The sequence below is a fragment of the Ursus maritimus genome, unplaced genomic scaffold (assembly GCF_017311325.1).
Source record: "Ursus maritimus isolate PB19 unplaced genomic scaffold, ASM1731132v1 scaffold_20, whole genome shotgun sequence".
NCBI classification, from domain to species: Eukaryota; Metazoa; Chordata; class Mammalia; order Carnivora; family Ursidae; genus Ursus; species Ursus maritimus.
Window position 1 is genome coordinate 28,473,364 of NW_024424453.1, and position 16,765 is coordinate 28,490,128.

At 37.8% G+C, this 16,765-nt stretch overlaps 1 protein-coding gene across 3 annotated transcripts in view; it reads left to right on the forward strand.

The window, feature by feature from the left end:
- TOPBP1 (DNA topoisomerase II binding protein 1) overlaps positions 1–16,765 on the forward strand; it is a 67,716-nt gene that overhangs the window by 24,171 nt on the left and 26,780 nt on the right. For all 3 annotated transcript variants that reach the window (XM_040636805.1, XM_040636804.1, XM_040636806.1), the window contains exons 11-14: positions 2,693–3,009; positions 3,640–3,812; positions 8,728–8,939; positions 10,404–10,690. In XM_040636805.1, the coding sequence (XP_040492739.1) occupies positions 2,693–3,009; positions 3,640–3,812; positions 8,728–8,939; positions 10,404–10,690 (989 nt within the window). The remainder of the gene's footprint in view (positions 1–2,692; positions 3,010–3,639; positions 3,813–8,727; positions 8,940–10,403; positions 10,691–16,765) is intronic.

The following is a 16,765-nucleotide window of genomic DNA, read 5'->3' on the forward strand; positions in this document are numbered from 1 at the left end:
TCACATACGAGTGAGATCATGTGGTATGTGTCTTTCTCTGACTGACTTATTTCACTTAGTGTAATACGCTCTAGCTCCATCTACGTCACTGCAAATGGCAAGATTTCGTTTTTTTGATGGCTGGATAATATTCTATTGTATATATATATGCACCACATCTTTATCCATTCATCTGTCGATAGACATCTGGGCTCTTTCCAGAGTTTGGCTATTGTGGACGTTGCTGCTATAAACATTGGGGTGCAGGTGCCCCTTCGAATCACTACATTTGTATCTTTGGGGTAAATACCCAGTAGTGCAATTGCTGGGTCATAGGGTAGATCTATTTTCAACTTTTTGAGGAACCTCCATACTGTTTTCCAGAGTGGCTGCACCAGTTTCCATTCCCAACAATGTAGGAGTGTTCCCCTTTCTGTGCATCCTTGCCAACACCTGTCGTTTCCTGGTTTGTTAATTTTAGCCATTCTGACAGGTGTGAGGTGTCTGATTGCAGTTTTGATTTGTATTTCTCTGATGATGAGTGATGTTGAGCATCTTTTCATGTGTCTGTTAGCCATCTGGATGTCTTCTTTGGAAAAGTGTCTATTCATGTCTTCTGCCCATTTCATTACTGTATTATTTGGTTTTTTGGGTGTTGAGTTTGATAAGTTCTTTATAGATTTTGAATACTAACGCTTTATCTGATATGTCATTTGCATATATTTTCTCCCATTCCATAGGCTACCTTTTAGTTTTGTTGATTGTTTCCTCTGCTGTGCAAAAGCTTTTTTATCTTGATGAAGTCCCAGTAGTTCATTTTTGCTTTTGCTTCCCTTGCCTCCAGCAGTGTGTCTAGTAAGAAGTTGCTAGGCGAAGGTCAAAGAGGATGCTGCCTGTATTCTCCTCTAGGATTTTGGTTGTTTTCTGTCTCAACATTTAAGTCTTTCATCCATTTTGAATTTATTTTTGTGTATGGTGTAAGAAAGTGGTCGTTTCATTTTTCTGCATGTTACTGTCCAGTTTTCTTTTCCAAACACCGTTTGTTGAAGAGACTTTTTTCCATTGCATATTCTTTCCTGCTTTGTCAAACATTAGTTGACCATATAGTTGTGCATCCATTTCTGGGTTCTCTGTTCTGTTCCATTGATCTATATGTCTGTTTTTGTGCCAGTACCATACTGTCTTGATGACTACAGCTTTGTAATACAGCTTAAGATCCAGAATTGTGATGCCTCCAGTTTTGTTTTTCTTTTTCAGAATTGCTTTGGCTGTTTGGGGTCTTTTGTGGTTCCATACAAATATTAGGATTGTTTGTTCTAGCTCTGTGAAAAATCTGGTGGTATTTTGATAGGGATTGCATTAAATACATAGATTGCTTTGGGTAGTGTGGACATTTTCACAATGTTTATTTTTCCAATTTTTTTTTTTTAAAGATTTTATTTATTTATTTGACAGAGATAGAGACAGCCAGCGAGAGAGGGAACACAAGCAGGGGGAGTGGGAGAGGAAGAAGCAGGCTCATAGTGGAGGAGCCTGACGTGGGGCTCGATCCTGTAATGCCGGGATCACGCCCTGAGCCGAAGGCAGACGCTTAACCGCTGTGCCACCCAGGCGCCCCTGTTCTTCCAATTTCTGAGCGTGGAATGTTTTCCATTTCTTTGTGTGCTCTTCAACTTCTCTCATAAATGATCTCGTTTTCGGAGTACAGATCTTTTACCTCCTTAGTTAGGTTTATTCCTAGGTATCTTATTGGTTTTGGTGCAATTGCAGATGAGAGAGATTCCTTGATTTCTTTTTCTGCTGCTTCATTGTTGGTGTATAGACATGCAACAGATTTCTGCACATTGGTTTTATATCCTGTAACTTTGCTGAATTCACGTATTAGTTCTAGCAAGTTTTTGGTGGTCTTTCAGGTTTTCTGCATATTATATCATGTCATCTGCAAATAGTGAAAGTTTGACTTTTTCCTTGCCATTTTGGAGCCTTTTATTTCTTTTTGTTGACTCCCAGTGGTATGTTAAATAGTACTAAGTTTTTACCTTTTAAACTTTTACCCTTGATTCGCCAGTGTTTATTGCATATTCGGGATTATATATGTGTTACTGACATTTATGGGTTTTTTTCTGCCTATCAGCCAACTTGAGTCGGAAATGCAATAGTTGAGACTATTTGTTTGGGTCCTTCATCAGTTCTCTTAAATCCATATTTGTAGTAGCTAAGCAGCTGTAATCTCAATATGAAAATTTTAGGAGTTTTTGAAAGATAAGGAACCACAAAAAAGCAATAACCTTAATTCTCTTATTATATTTATGTGGTTATTTCCATGTGAAGGGCTTGACCACTTAGGCTATTACTTCTGTTTTCTTCCTTAATGATATTTTCTCAATTCTGTTGTGAATTACCAAAACCGATTTTGGGACTGAGATAGGTCTAGGGAGTTATTGGAGCTTCTTAATTTTCAATTAATTGGAGTTTCCAGTGTACTAGGAATACCTAGAACAGTGACATGATTGCTGTTGTCATTCCTAATGGAAGGTGGAAATAATGACTGTACTCTTGGTAGCTAAGAAGATGGGATGGGTTCGTATCCTTTCCTCATTGTGTACTTACTGAGCCTTAGTTTTTGTGAGTGTAGTCACAGTTCTCAGGCTTCATGTTACTTTTAAGAGTAAGATAAATTACCTGCTAGAAAACATTTCTTTTTCTCTTTCAGTTGAAGCTGTGAAGTCTGAAGTTGAGCCCTTTAATGACTCCACTCGTATTTCTCTACAAGAAGAAAACCAGTCTTCTGTCACTCGTTGCCTCCCTGATGCTTCTACTATTACTGAAGAAGGTTTATTTAGCCAAAAGAGTTTCCTTGTTTTGGGGTTTAGTAATGAAAATGAATCTAATATTGCAAATATTATAAGAGAAAACGCTGGAAAAATCGTGTCCCTTCAGAGCAGAATTGTTGCTGATTATGCCGTGGTTCCTCTGCTCGGGTGTGAAGTAGAAGCAACAGCGGGAGAAGTTGTCACAAATACGTGGCTGGTAAGAAAACCCTGTAGCAGTTGAAAGGTAGTGTTGAAGGATATCAGATGCTGAGAGTGTTAATGTTTATTTCATTTTAGGTAAATTGGTGTTTGAGCAAGGTTTAGATTTTGCCTTTAGCAAAGGGAATTGTAAGATAGAAAAATGCTCAAGCTTCTTGGCCCTGATCCTGGCCGAGTAGCGCTTATTGTTTCCCTGGGGCCACAGCAGCAGAAGTTACGCCAGGTCATCTCATACTATTTCAGGCCTCCTTGTTTTTTCACAACCAAAGCATGCGTGCACTTTTGTATTGTTCTTTTTTATTGGCTGAACACTGGTAATTTCATCATTTTTTTTTAACTTTCCAAGAGTTAAGAGGAAAATTTATAAATGAATAATTGGGAAGAAATTAAATTTACAGCAATATTTAGTAAGTTAAATGCTAAACCTGCCTGATCTTAATATCCTGTATAATGAATTGATTTTTTTAATATAATATGAAGTGTATTGAGAATGAGCATACACACCAGGTTATATTGAAATAAATTTGCTTTTCCTGTAAACTAAAATTACTGCTCCTGTAACTAAACCAGTGTTAACCACTGGTTGCTTATTTCACGTTGCTGTTCTTGTGTCTCTTGTTTTTAAAAGGTAACTTGTATAGACTATCAGACTTTAATTGATCCAAAGTCAAATCCTCTCTTCATGCCAGTCCCAGTAATGGCAGGAATGACTCCGTTAGAGGATTGTGTTATTTCATTCAGCCAGTGTGCAGGAGCAGAAAAAGATTCGTTGACATTCTTAGCAAATCGCCTTGGAGCAAGGTACGTAGTATTTTTCGTGCACCTGCTATCATGGTGTACTTTTATGTGTTTTGACTTATTGGTGAACATTCAAATTGGAATTGGGCTGGGTGTCTTTATAATATTTATGGGTAGTGTGTAGTGTACCTTAATGATGGCTCAGTACTACTAGATGGATACCTGGCAGAGGTTCAGACCATGGGCATTAGTGCTTACCTACCAGGAGAGGGAGTACGTAAGGCTGATATGAGGGCCATTATTGAACTTTGCACATTCCCTTCCATGGGCCATATGGGTGATTTATTCTTTTTTCAGTAATGAGTACTTGCAAAGGAAAAAAAAATGAACTTGAAAGTTAATTCCAAAATCCAAATTAGCCCAACCCCTAAGTGAACCTTAGGTGGTGACTGTTTTAAAAGGAAGTATGTGACTATTATATCAGTAAATGTAAATGAACTAGACTTTTATATTTTTTAAAAAAAGTTCTTTTAGATTCAATCTTGCAGCAACACTTAAAATGACTTTAAAGAGACAAACCTAAAACAAATTGATTCAGAACATCTGAAAAAAAAATGGGCAAAGGTAAGTCAAAGAAATAGCAAACAAAAGGAAAGGAGGGGTTGCAGTTCTAATGGCAGACAAGTTTGGATTCAAATGAAAAGGCATTAAGTAGGAAAAAGAAGAGTGCTGTAAATAGCTATTCACACTGAAGATATATATATATACATATATATATATATATCACTGAAGATATATATATATATGATATATATATATGTATATATATATATCAAAAAGGACATGACTATCATTCATAAGACAAAAACAATAGGAGATACAAGGTGCAATCAACAAAAATGCGTTACTTGTAGGAGACTTTAATTCCCATCTTTTTCTTCATAAGGGATCACATAGAAAACAGGGAAGGATCTAGATTTCAGTAGTATGATCTACCTTGAAACAGTAAAATACTTTTTTGAGTGCCTGTAGAACACTTATAAACATTGCCTATAAAGAAATTAGCCACAAAGAAAACCTCAGTAAATTCCCTAAAGTAGAAAGAGTGCAGTCCATACTCTCTAATCATGCAAAAAGACTAGAAATGAATAGTGTAAATAGAAAATGAAAAGACCTTATAAACTGGACATTTTATTTATTTATTTTTTTTTAGATTTTATTTATTTGACAGAGAGAGACAGCCAGCGAGAGAGGGAACACAAGCAGGGGGAGTGGGAGAGGAAGAAGCAGACTTCTAGCGGAGGAGCCTGATGTGGGGCTCGATCCCATAGCGCCGGATCACGCCCTGAGCCAAAGGCAGATGCTTAACAACTGTGCCACCCAGGTGCCCCTAAACTGGACATTTTAGAACTATTTCATAACTCTCGGTTCCAAGAGGAATTCAAACCCATTTATAAGCTTAGAAATCATTATCAACACAATGGTAATAAGCAATCCCAGTGCCCAGACTTTGATCCTAAAATACCATTTCCTGCTAAAACAAACTAAAATGTAAAGAAATGATTAATTTTAGGAGCACCTGGGTTGTTCAGCCCGTTAGGCGTCTGCCTTTGGCTCAGGTCATGATCCCAGTGTGCTGGGATCAAGCCCCACATCATGCTCCCTGCTCAGTGGGGAGCCTGCTTCTCCCTCTCCCTCTACCCCCTCCTCCCCACTCGTGCTCATGCTCACTTGCTCACTCTCTCCACTCTCTCTCTCAAAGTCTTTTAAAAAAAAATATTCCAGATCTGGGGCAGAAAATGTGCCAGTGAGCCTGGAACATTTTGTCAGGCCAGATAGCAAGGACTACTAAGGAAGTTGTGTCAAAAGGACCTCCACTGGCCAAAGACAGGAAAATTTAAATATTACTAGGGAGAGTAATGGCAGTATATCCAAACACATCAAATAATGTTTAAATCATGATTTTGTAATGACACCAAACAAAGCTAATTGGTCACATTTGAAAGATGCTGGAAAACCAGCCCATTATTTTGAAAGCTGTCAGATAAGAAAGGATCAAGTATTTATCCTGCCTTTCCTATATAATCTGTATCAGAGTACCATAATAATGGGTAAGACAAAGTTTCCCTTTAAGTGGTATTCCAACAAATAAAAAAAAAGGATAGGGCTATAATTCCTAATGAATGAAAACATCTAGGCCCTGAAAATCAGTGGTCACATAATAAAGAGGAAAACAGACACTATATGTCTCCTGCGGAAGAACATAGTACCGCCTTAAAGTGGCCTTACCTAAATGATAAAACCTCTCAATCTGATGAAGCCTCTAGATTCAAATACTAATTTATAGGAAGTAGGAGAATAACATGTTAAACTATAGCACAGAAATGCAGTTAGCAAAATCCAGACTCTGAGATAACTTTATGTTATAAATAATACAGTGTCTTCAACAAATATGTATGAAGGGGATAGGATGGAGAACAGAGCCTATAAGCTAAAAGACAAAAAAAAAAAACAAACAACTATTAAGAATGCACTGTCTGATAAAACTAAAGAAAGGTAAGGAAGTGATTGCCGTAAATATTCAAATAGTGGCTACTACTAAGAAGGGAGTTGAGGGGTTGTAATTGAGTAAGGGACACATTGGAGAGGTTCTAGAGTGGCTGGCAAGATTCTGTCATCTGATGTAGGTGGTAGATACAAAGGTTTTTCACTTTATAATAATTCACTGAGTTTTGTATTCTCTCTTTTGCTGTGTTCTGTATTTGAATTATGCTAAACAATAAAAAGCTTTTTGGAAAAAACTGAAGTTGCAGAAAATCTAGAAAGTAACAATAGCAAAAGTATGACACCAAGTTCCATGGGGTAAACTAAAGCAATGCCTGGAGAAAAATTCAGTAAAGTGGCTATGTAGCAAATTAATACACAGAAATCATTGACCTTCATACAACCAGTTAGAAAAGCTAATGAAAACTAAGTTTACAGTGAGAGAGAAAGTACCTACCAACAGGTTTAATGTGAAACTTGGAAGAGCTACAGAAGCTTATAAAATACTATTAAGATAACAGTAGAAAAGATACCCGTATTCTTGGAAAAATTATAAAGAAGTTTCTTTTGTCTCCTACATTAACGTATAAATTTAACATCCCAGTTAAAATGCCATCCAAATATTTTCGGGAGGGAAAAAGCAAACTAAATTCTTGAGTTCACAAGAAAAGTTTAGCAACCAGGAAAGTCATGAAAATTCTGAAACAGAATAGTTATTTAAATCTATTTTGTAAAACCTCACTAAATAATAGTGTGGCTTTAATACGTTGCAGAAAATTCCGTGAACGAACAGAAAATCTAGAAATAGACCCAAATGCAAACAGGAATTTAGTGTATGATAAAAGTGATATTCTGGGGTGCCTGGGTGGTGGTTCAGTCAGTTAAGCATCTGCCTTCAACTCAGGTCATGACCTCAGGGTCCTGGGATTGAGCCCACATCAGGCTCCACACTCAGTGGGGAATCTGCTTCTCCCTCTCCCCTTCCCCCCCGCTCGTGCTCTTTCTCTCAAATAAATAAACAAAATCTTTATTTTAAAAAAAAAAGGGGGGGCGCCTGGGTGGCACAGCGGTTAAGCGTCTGCCTTCGGCTCAGGGCGTGATCCTGGCGTTATGGGATCGAGCCCCACATCAGGCTCCTCCGCTATGAGCCTGCTTCTTCCTCTCCCACTCCCCCTGCTTGTGTTCTCTCTCTCGCTGGCTGTCTCTCTCTCTGTCAAATAAATAAATAAAATCTTAAAAAATAAAATAAAATAAAATAAAAAGTGGGGTGCCTGGGTGGCTCCGTCAGTTAAGCTTCTTCCTTCAGCTCAGGTCAAGATCCCAGGGTCTGGGATCGAGCCCGGCATTAGGCTCCCTGCTCAGTGGGGTGCCTGCTTCTCCCTCTGCCTCTCCCCCTGCTTGTGCTCTCTCTCTTGCTCTCTCTCTGTCAAATAAATAAAATCTTTAAAAAAAAAAAAAGTGATATTTCAAGTCATTGAAGAAGAGAGATGGCTTATTCAGTAAATAGGATTCAATCAAGTTAGAGCCACATCTCATACCAAAATAAGTACCAAATGGATCAGTGAGTTAAATGTGAAAAATGAAACCATGAAAGTGCTAGGAAAAATGTGGGAGATTTAAAGAATCTTAAAAGTGGGAACTAGAGCGTAAAACCCAGAAGTTGTTAACAAAAAAAAATCTGTTCATACGTCAAGTGGCAGACTTCTCTTTCTGCCCCCGGTCTGTGTGCTTAATATTCTGTGCTCTTGCGCAAGTCACTTAATTGTATCTTTTCCCAGGTTGTATCTTTACAGTATTTTGTAAAAGAGACACCTGGGTGGCTCAGTCTGTTAAGCGTCTGCCTTTGGCTCAAGTCATGATCCCGTGGTCCTGCATCGGGCTCCCTGCTCAGTGGAGAGCCTGCTTTTCCCTCCACCTGCTGCTCCCCCTGCTTGGTGCACACACGTGCGTGCACTCTCTCTCTGACAAATAAATAAAATCTTTGAGAAAAAACCCAATATTTTGTAAAATACTGGTATTTCACAAATATTAAGGGTATCAAGTGAGATTATGTCTGAAAATGTTTTGGGAAGACAGCGGACTAGAAAGATACGGTATGTTATTCATACTCTTTCTGTGCTCCCTAGCTATTCCACACCTCCTCTTGGGAAGAAGGGCCAAGGTGGTTAGGTGATGACTAATTAAGGAGGTAATTTACCTGGTTACTTCTTGAGAGTCTAGTTTAATTTGTTTATTTTTTTATAAAAAGGTTTACTGTAGTAATACATTTTTATCTTAGAGTAAGCATTCGTAAGAGAATGAGTAAATACATCAACTTTTCATCAGCGAGTATTATACATAGAACTCTAACAGCAGTTGTTTTAGAAACTTCCTTCTTAGCTTGCTCGCTAGTTGTGTATATGACCATTTACTTCTATTTAAATATAATTTTCAGCGTTCAAGAATTCTTTGTTCGCAAATCCAATGCAAAGAAAGGCATGTTTGCCAGTACACATCTTGTATTGAAAGAACCAGGTGGTTCTAAATATGATGCTGCCAAGAAGTGGAATTTACCAGCGGTCACCATATCTTGGCTGTTGGAGACTGCTAGAATGGGAAAGAGAGCAAATGAAAGCCATTTTCTGATTGAAAAGTCAACTAAAGAAGGTTAATACTTTTATTTTGTTCTTTTATATGTATTTTTACAATTTGATGGTTTCTGGAATATGAATTGTGTCAAAGCTTATCTTTAGAAAAGGTCATTGATTTCTACTTTTCACATTGAGTGTTGTGCACATCTGTTGAGCATTCCTTATTAGGTGGCAATATAAATGTGTTCATAGCACAGATACTTAATTTGTATCTGCTCTCTACTGCAGGCGCTGTCCAAAAGCTGGAAGATAGAAAACAGTCTAGAAGCATACTGGGGTCTCAGTGTTTGAAGTCTTAAAATGTGGGCTAGGATCTGGTTTACTGTTCCTTCTGTGGCTCACACTGACACACCATTTCATTGGTGTGCTCTCTCTTCGTCTCATCTTTGGACTGCTGTGTCTTTTGTCCAGCCCACCTCATACTTGCCTCTTTGTCCTTATCTTTCAGTTCTCAGCTTGGATGTCACTTTCCCTGGGAAGGCTTCCTTGACCTACCAAGTATGGCCTTTGTCTTGCCAAAACTCCCTTCATATTATCCCCTTTAAACCTTTGATCCCAGTGTTCTAGTTCTAGTTTGCTTTCCCTACNNAGTTACAAGCTCTGAAAGGGCAAGGAATATGCATGTCTTGTGCATTATATATTTCCGTTGTCTAGCATTGGACCTGGCATGGCATAGCCATCTAATAAGTGTTTTTGTTAAATGTTGAAAAAAGGCTGGTGGGAGGACACAGTACCCCCTCTCCTAAGATGATGGCATCCCTAGGCAAACTTCAGGGACGAGTTAGTAGCTTGGGCACAGCTCTCAAAGCCATTATTGCTTACCCAAACAGACTGGAAATTTTATAACTGAGGCAAAGTGACATTTAGGTCATATTAAAATTTCACTAAGAACTTTGTAAAAACTTCACTGTGGTTAACTCAGAGTACATGTAATTCGGTTTTGTTTTGTTTTTTTTTTTAACTCTGCCGTTGACTAAGATGACACATATAATATTTGGCAAATCATGAGGTTAATTATAAATATTTCAAATTAGGGACCCCTGGGTGGCTTAGTCAGTTAAGTTTCTGCCTTTGGCTCAGGTCATGATCCCAGAGTCCTAGAATCAAGCCCCTCATTGGGCTTCCTGCTCAACGGAAAGCCTGCTTCTCCCTCTCCCTCTACTGCTCCTCCTGCTTGTATGCTCTCTCTATCGAATAATGAAATCTTAAAAAAAAAAAAAAATTTCAGGTTACAATAAAATGAAACAGGAAATCTAATTTCATTAATTGTTACAGTGATGTGCTTTGTCTAACTCAGCGTATATTTTAATACATCATTTGGTTTATTTCTTGGAAAGTAGGTCTATAACTTTGTGATTTAAAGTATATTTGAGAATTCACATGAAAACTAACAAGATATAAAAATATCACTTTGTGTATGCCTCTGGAGATAAAGATGACCTCAGTGGCTCACATTTGTGTCTTTTCATTTTATATTTAGAGCAAAGTTTGGAAACTGAAATAACCAACAGGGTGAATCTAAATCCAGATACTCCGGAGCATCCTGTTGCACACCTGGAAACTCACAGGAAAACAGCCGTTACACCTTTAGATATGAACCACTTCCAGAGTAAAGCTTTCCATGCTGTGATCTCACAACACACCAGACAGGTTTCCGTTTCCCCACCAGTGGGACAGCCACTTCAGAAGGAGCCCTCCTTACATCTGGATACACCATCAAAATTTCTGTCCAAGGACAAACTCTTCAAGCCTTCCTTTGATGTGAAGGTAAGGTTTATAGAAAACGGTCCTGGAGTTAATAATTAACAATTCGTAGTATATTAAAGTTAAAGCTCCAGATTTTGTATCACCTCTATAAAGTTTGTGGTAGTAAGTTTTTCAGAGATACTGGCAGGTAGATTCATATTATCGAGTCCCACCATATATTTAGGGTTGAGATAACAGCTGGAGGTAAAATGGTGTGAAATCAGGAGTGGGTTCAAGTCCTAGATCTGTCACGAACAGTATGACTCTAGACAGATCATTTAACATATCCAGGCATAAGCTTTTTCTTTTGTACAAAGAGGATATCACTTGCTCTGAAAACTTACGGATTTATCTTAAGGATCAAATGAAATGGTGTGATGAAATAATTTTATAAACGATGATATAAACCCATTGCTACTTATGTTTTGATTCTAGCAGTACACTCAGTGCTTGCTTTCCAAGAATGTGTCTGTTATCACCTTATTTTGAAGTCATTTCCCTTGAAAAGAAGAGTTAAGTCTGCATCTTTGTTTGCTCTCCTGAGCACTGGAGGATGGCTCCCTTTCTGAGAAATTCATTCATAAATCAAGAGCTTATTTGACAATAAATGGTTTCCTCTTATCCCCAAAAATGATTTTCTTCACTATTTGTACTTGTCATCTATTGGAGTTTTGCTGATAGGGTATTAAGAAGCAACATTCTGGGGTGCCTGCGTGGCTCAGTTGGTTAAGTGTCTGATTCTTGATCTCAGGGTCAGGAGTTCAAGCCCAGTGTTGGGCTACATGCTGGGCATGGAGCCTACTTAAAAAAAATAAAGCAACATTCTAATAATTTTTACTGGTGTGTTTAGGAGTAGGTTTATAAAATTTACATATTGTTCATTTTCAGAAAATAAATATAAAACGATACTTTGGCTAGTTTTCACCAAGCAAAACCTTTGCTCGAAAAAGTAACATTTTGTACTACAATTAACACTGCTCATTATGCCTTAAGAAATAGAGAAAAACCACTGGTTTGAGAACTGAGATCTAGAATCAGGCTTCTGCTTGGCTTCTTGCTGCTTAAGGCAGGTCAGCCTCTTTGGGCTCCATTATCCCCATCTATAAAATCATGGAGTGTATCTAGATGATCTCTAAGGTCTTGTAGCTCACAGACTCTTTGTTCTTTTTTTAAGATTTTATTTATTTATTCGACAGAGATAGAGACAGCCAGCGAGAGAGGGAACACAAGCAGGGGGAGTGGGAGAGGAAGAAGCAGGCTCCTAGTGGAGGAGCCTGATGTGGGGCTCGATCCCATAAAGCCGGGATCACCCCTGAGCCGAAGGCAGACGCCCAACCGCTGTGCCACCCAGGCGCCCCTCACAGACGCTTTTGAATAATAAATGAAATAATACTAAGAAACAAGAAAATAGCAGAAATATTCCCAGTCATTGACACCATTCTTCTTTAGATACCTTGTAGAAAGCTGACGGTTCTAAAATAGTCTCAGTGAAGGCACAAAACACATTTAAAAGTTTTATCATTTAGAGTCATAGTTTACTTAGCTGTGTTTTTCTTTCTTTTGGGGGGGGTCGGTTTGGGGGACTTTTTCTTTTTTTTTTTTCTTTTTGGTAATACATAAAATGGTACCTCATCTTACATTCCAGTGGTTCTTCAAATTGATGTAATATGGTATACTGAATTTTTTACTCTGAAGACAGAAGGGCCCATGAAATAATCTCAAAATTGAACACATGTTAGACCTCATATTTAAATAATCTCCTACTTAATTTTTAATTGACATACATCAAAAAAGTACAACAAATGTGCTGCTAAATGAAATGTTAGAATTAACAGGTGGAAAATCACTGTACCTGTTCAGAAGGAGATCATTGCCAGTGCCATAGAGCCTTCTTAATGCCTCTCCTTCATTGTTTCCTCCTTCCTCCCAGAGGTAACACTCCTGACTTCTAACACTAGCTTTGTTATGCTTGTTTTTTTTACTTTTAGACATGAAATTATAATATATATTCTGAGTCTTTTTTTGTTCAGCCTTTGTTTGAAAGCTGTGTCCATGTTCCTGTAACTTTAGCTAATTGGTTTCATTGCTGCAGAATATTCCATTAAATGGGCACGCCACAATTTACATATCCTTGTTGATGAGCATTTAGATGGCTACAAGATTTTTGCTCTTACCAATCACGTAGACATTCTTGTGCATGTCTCTTGGAATATGTGTGCATGCATTTCTTTTTGGTATATGCCCAAAAGTGAAATTGCTGGGTCATATTGTGGTTGTACCAGTTTATACGCCTACTAGTAATGTGTTGAGCACCCAGTGTCCCCCATCCTTGCCAACAAGGAATTTTAAGTTGGTTTTGTTTGTTGTTGTTGTTGTCGTTATTGTTGTTTTACTTTTCACTTGGAAATAATTCTGACTTACGAAAAGTTGCAAAATAAAAATACTAGAAGGAATACTCAAATACCCTTTATTCAGAAATAGAGTTTTCGGGGCGCCTGGGTGGCTCAGTCGTTAAGCGTCTGCCTTCGGCTCAGGGCGTGATCCTGGGATTCTGGGATCGAGCCCCGCATCAGGCTCCTCCGCTGGGAGCCTGCTTCTTCCTCTCCCACTCCCCCTGCTTGTGTTCCCTCTCTCGCTGGCTGTCTCTCTCTCTGTCAAATAAATAAATAAAATCTTAAAAAAAATAAGATAGAGTTTTCATCACTTTCCAGATGGACTTTGTTTTGTTTTTAATTTCTTATTTTATTACATTGTGATCAAACTGTCGTTTGTAATATTTCTACTTCATAGTACTTACTGATCTTTATGCCCTGATATATGATCAATTTTTGAGAACATTTCTTGATTTTTGAGAACATTTTATGAGAAGATATATTCTCCAACATGGATAGTCTTTTCTACACACACACACACAAACACACATACACACAGACGATCTGACTTACTGATTGTTGTTTAAATCTTTTATATCCTTTCCTATTTTTTGTTCATTTAACTCAACTCATACTAAGAGTTATTTTCAAGTATCCTAATGTGGTGTGTTTCTGTTTCTTGCATCTCATGTGGTTTTGTTTTAGATGGGTGATGGCTATTTAATTAGCGCATAGATATCCATAGCTATTAATGTGACTTGGAATGTGTTCTTTTTTTCATTTAATACTTTTTGGCTTGAAGTCTACTTTGGTATCAGGATTTCAATCCGTACTATCTTTTGATTTTCATTTGCCTTATAATCCTGTGCATTCCTTCATTTTAGCCTTTGGGGATTGCTGTATTTTACAGGTAGAATTGAGCATAGAATTGAGTTTTGCTTTCTGAGCCATTTTAAAAATCTTTTTCTTTCAACCAGGTGACTTAAGCCCATTCACATTTAATATGATTTATATTTGGTCTCAGTTCTGTCATATATTGTAATTTATGTTATGTATGTGTGTATGTTACATGTTTCTTCAAGTATCGTGTCCTCTGTTTTTGTTTTTCCTTTTCTTACTTAGGAAAGGGTTTGTTAGTTTTATTCTTACGGTGCCCTTAAACCCCCTTCTTACTTAACCTTTTGTCAGTTGTAAATTATATGTTTTGACCCCTACTTATTGCTTCTGTTGCAGTGATCTTATTCTGTTTCTCCATTTTCTCTCTTCCACTGTTTTTCATTAAATTTATCTACTTTGTCAGATAATAAATTATTTATATATATTTTTTAACCCATGGACCTCATTCTTGTTCAGTCTTAACTCCACAATCAAATATATGAAATGCTCACTATCAGTCCTTTGTGAAGTTTCCCTGTCGTGTTGGTAGGATGGTCCTCTGGAATACTCAGGAAGGACACGTGCACAATATTTCTTGAGTTCTGCACATTCAAAACCTTTACCAAAGCCTTGATTGTTCAACAGATTGTTTGGATGTACTGTTCTTGGTTTGCATTTTTTTTTTCTTGAGTTTCCTGAAAATGCTACTCCACTGCTGCCTTTCTTTGTATATATTGTTTTTGAAAATTCTGATGCCAATCTATGTTGTTTTTGTAAGTTATTTCATCTTTTTTGCCTGAAGGCCATGTGGAGTTTTCTCTTATCTTTAAAGTGTAATAATTTTATAAGGGTATGTCTAGGTAATGATTGTTCTCCATCAGTTTTCCCTAGTACATGGCAGGTATTTAAATGTTTGGAATTTGAATTCTTCTCCAAATTTTTGGTCTGAGAGATTAGAAGAATGGAGCTGCCAGTCAACTGAGTTGAATGGAACAGGTTGGGATCAGGGCCTCAGATCAAGAATTTGTATTTTTGACACATAAAATTTGAGATGCCTGTTAGATATCCAAGTACTGTTGTCAAATAGGCAGTTACCTACATAGCTTGAAGTTTGGGTAATGATCTGGGCTAGAGAAAGAAATTTGGAGATTCGAGTTCGTAGGTAATATTTAAAGCCATATGAGAATAGATGCCAAGAGAGCAAGAGAAGAAAAATGTCCAAGGAACACTCTGAGGGGTTCACATTTAGAGGAGGAACCAGCATGGGAGACAGAAGGAGCCACCAGTGAGGGAAGAGAAAGCCTAGAGATTGTCTTAGAGGCCACATAAGAAAATATTTGAGGAAGAATAATTAACTGTGTCAGATGCTGCTGAAAGTCAAGAAAGGCGAGAACAGAAAATTGACCACTGGATTTAGCATTATGGAGGTCACTGGTGATCTTAACAGAAAGGGTTTTCATGACATGGTGGAAGTGGAAGCCAGTATAGATTCATATGGGAATGAGAGAAGTTTATAGACATTGAAATAAACAGTGCATTTGAGGAATCTTACCTGTAAGGATGAACCAAGAAATGGGGTGGTTGCTGTAGAGCACAGTAGAGTCAGAAGAAGGTTGTTTTGCTTTCAAGATAGAAAAAATAAGTGTAGGGGTCCCTGGGTGGCTCAGTGGGTTAATAAGCATCTGCCATCAGCTCTGGTCATGACCCCAGGGTCCTGGGATCGATCTCCCACATCAGGCTTCCAGCTCAGCAGGGAGTCTGCTTCTTCCTCTCCCCCAGCTCTCTCTCTCTCTCTCTCCCTCCCTCGCTCGCTCAAATAAATACATAAAATCTTTTTTTAAAAATCTGAAAAGAATAATTGAGGGTAGGCACTAGCCCTACGAGTTATTCAAGCGTTGTGTGAAGTTGCAGTAGTTGAAGCAGTGTGTCATCACATGAGTACTCCTATTAATACACAAGATTACACCCCCATAGATAGGAGAATGTGTTATATGATAAAGGTGGCATTCAAATCAGGCAACTGTGGGCAACCATCTGAGAAAACAGTTGCAATGAAAACTCACGCCTTACATCAGAATACATTTCGGAGGATTAGATATTTAAATACAAGAAAAGAAGGTGTAAAAATTATAGAACAGGTCATGAAAGAGTTAGTTTTTCAATAATCCCAGCATTAGGAAGGCCTTTCTAACTATATATGTTATAGTTATATACCTCAAAGGAAATAAAAGATTCATATGAATCTGATAGCATTAAAAAATTCTCCACATTCAATTGCAGATTTTATAAATACGCAATAAAGGTATTTAAAAATTCTCCATGGCAAAAATTTGACAACAGATTGGGAACATATGTGTGTATATCTCAATGGGTATGTATACATATAAACTCATACAAATATATTCAGGCAAGTGAGTAAAAAAAAGGCAAAGCGGGGGCGGCGCCTGGATGGCTCAGTCCATTAAGTGTCTGACTCTGGATTTCAGCTCAGTCATGAGCTCAGGGTGGTAGGATCAAGCCCTGTGTCTGGCTCGTGCTCAGTTCAGAGTCAGTTTGAGATTCTCCCTCTCCCCCTGCATGCTCGCTCTCTCTCTAAATAAATAAAATCTTTTTTTAAAAAATAAGGTCCAACCAATGGGGAAAATGGACAGAACTTAGGAAGAGATAGCCGTCACAAAAAAATTGAATAGAAATATTATACATGCATAAAGATGTTTAATCTCATTTAGTATAACAGGGTTGAAAATTAAAGCATACAGTTAAATTTTTAACCTATCAGATGGGCAAAAAAGAAAAATCGATTACCCACTGTGCTGTCAAACATGTTGGGAAACACTCTAATGCTTTG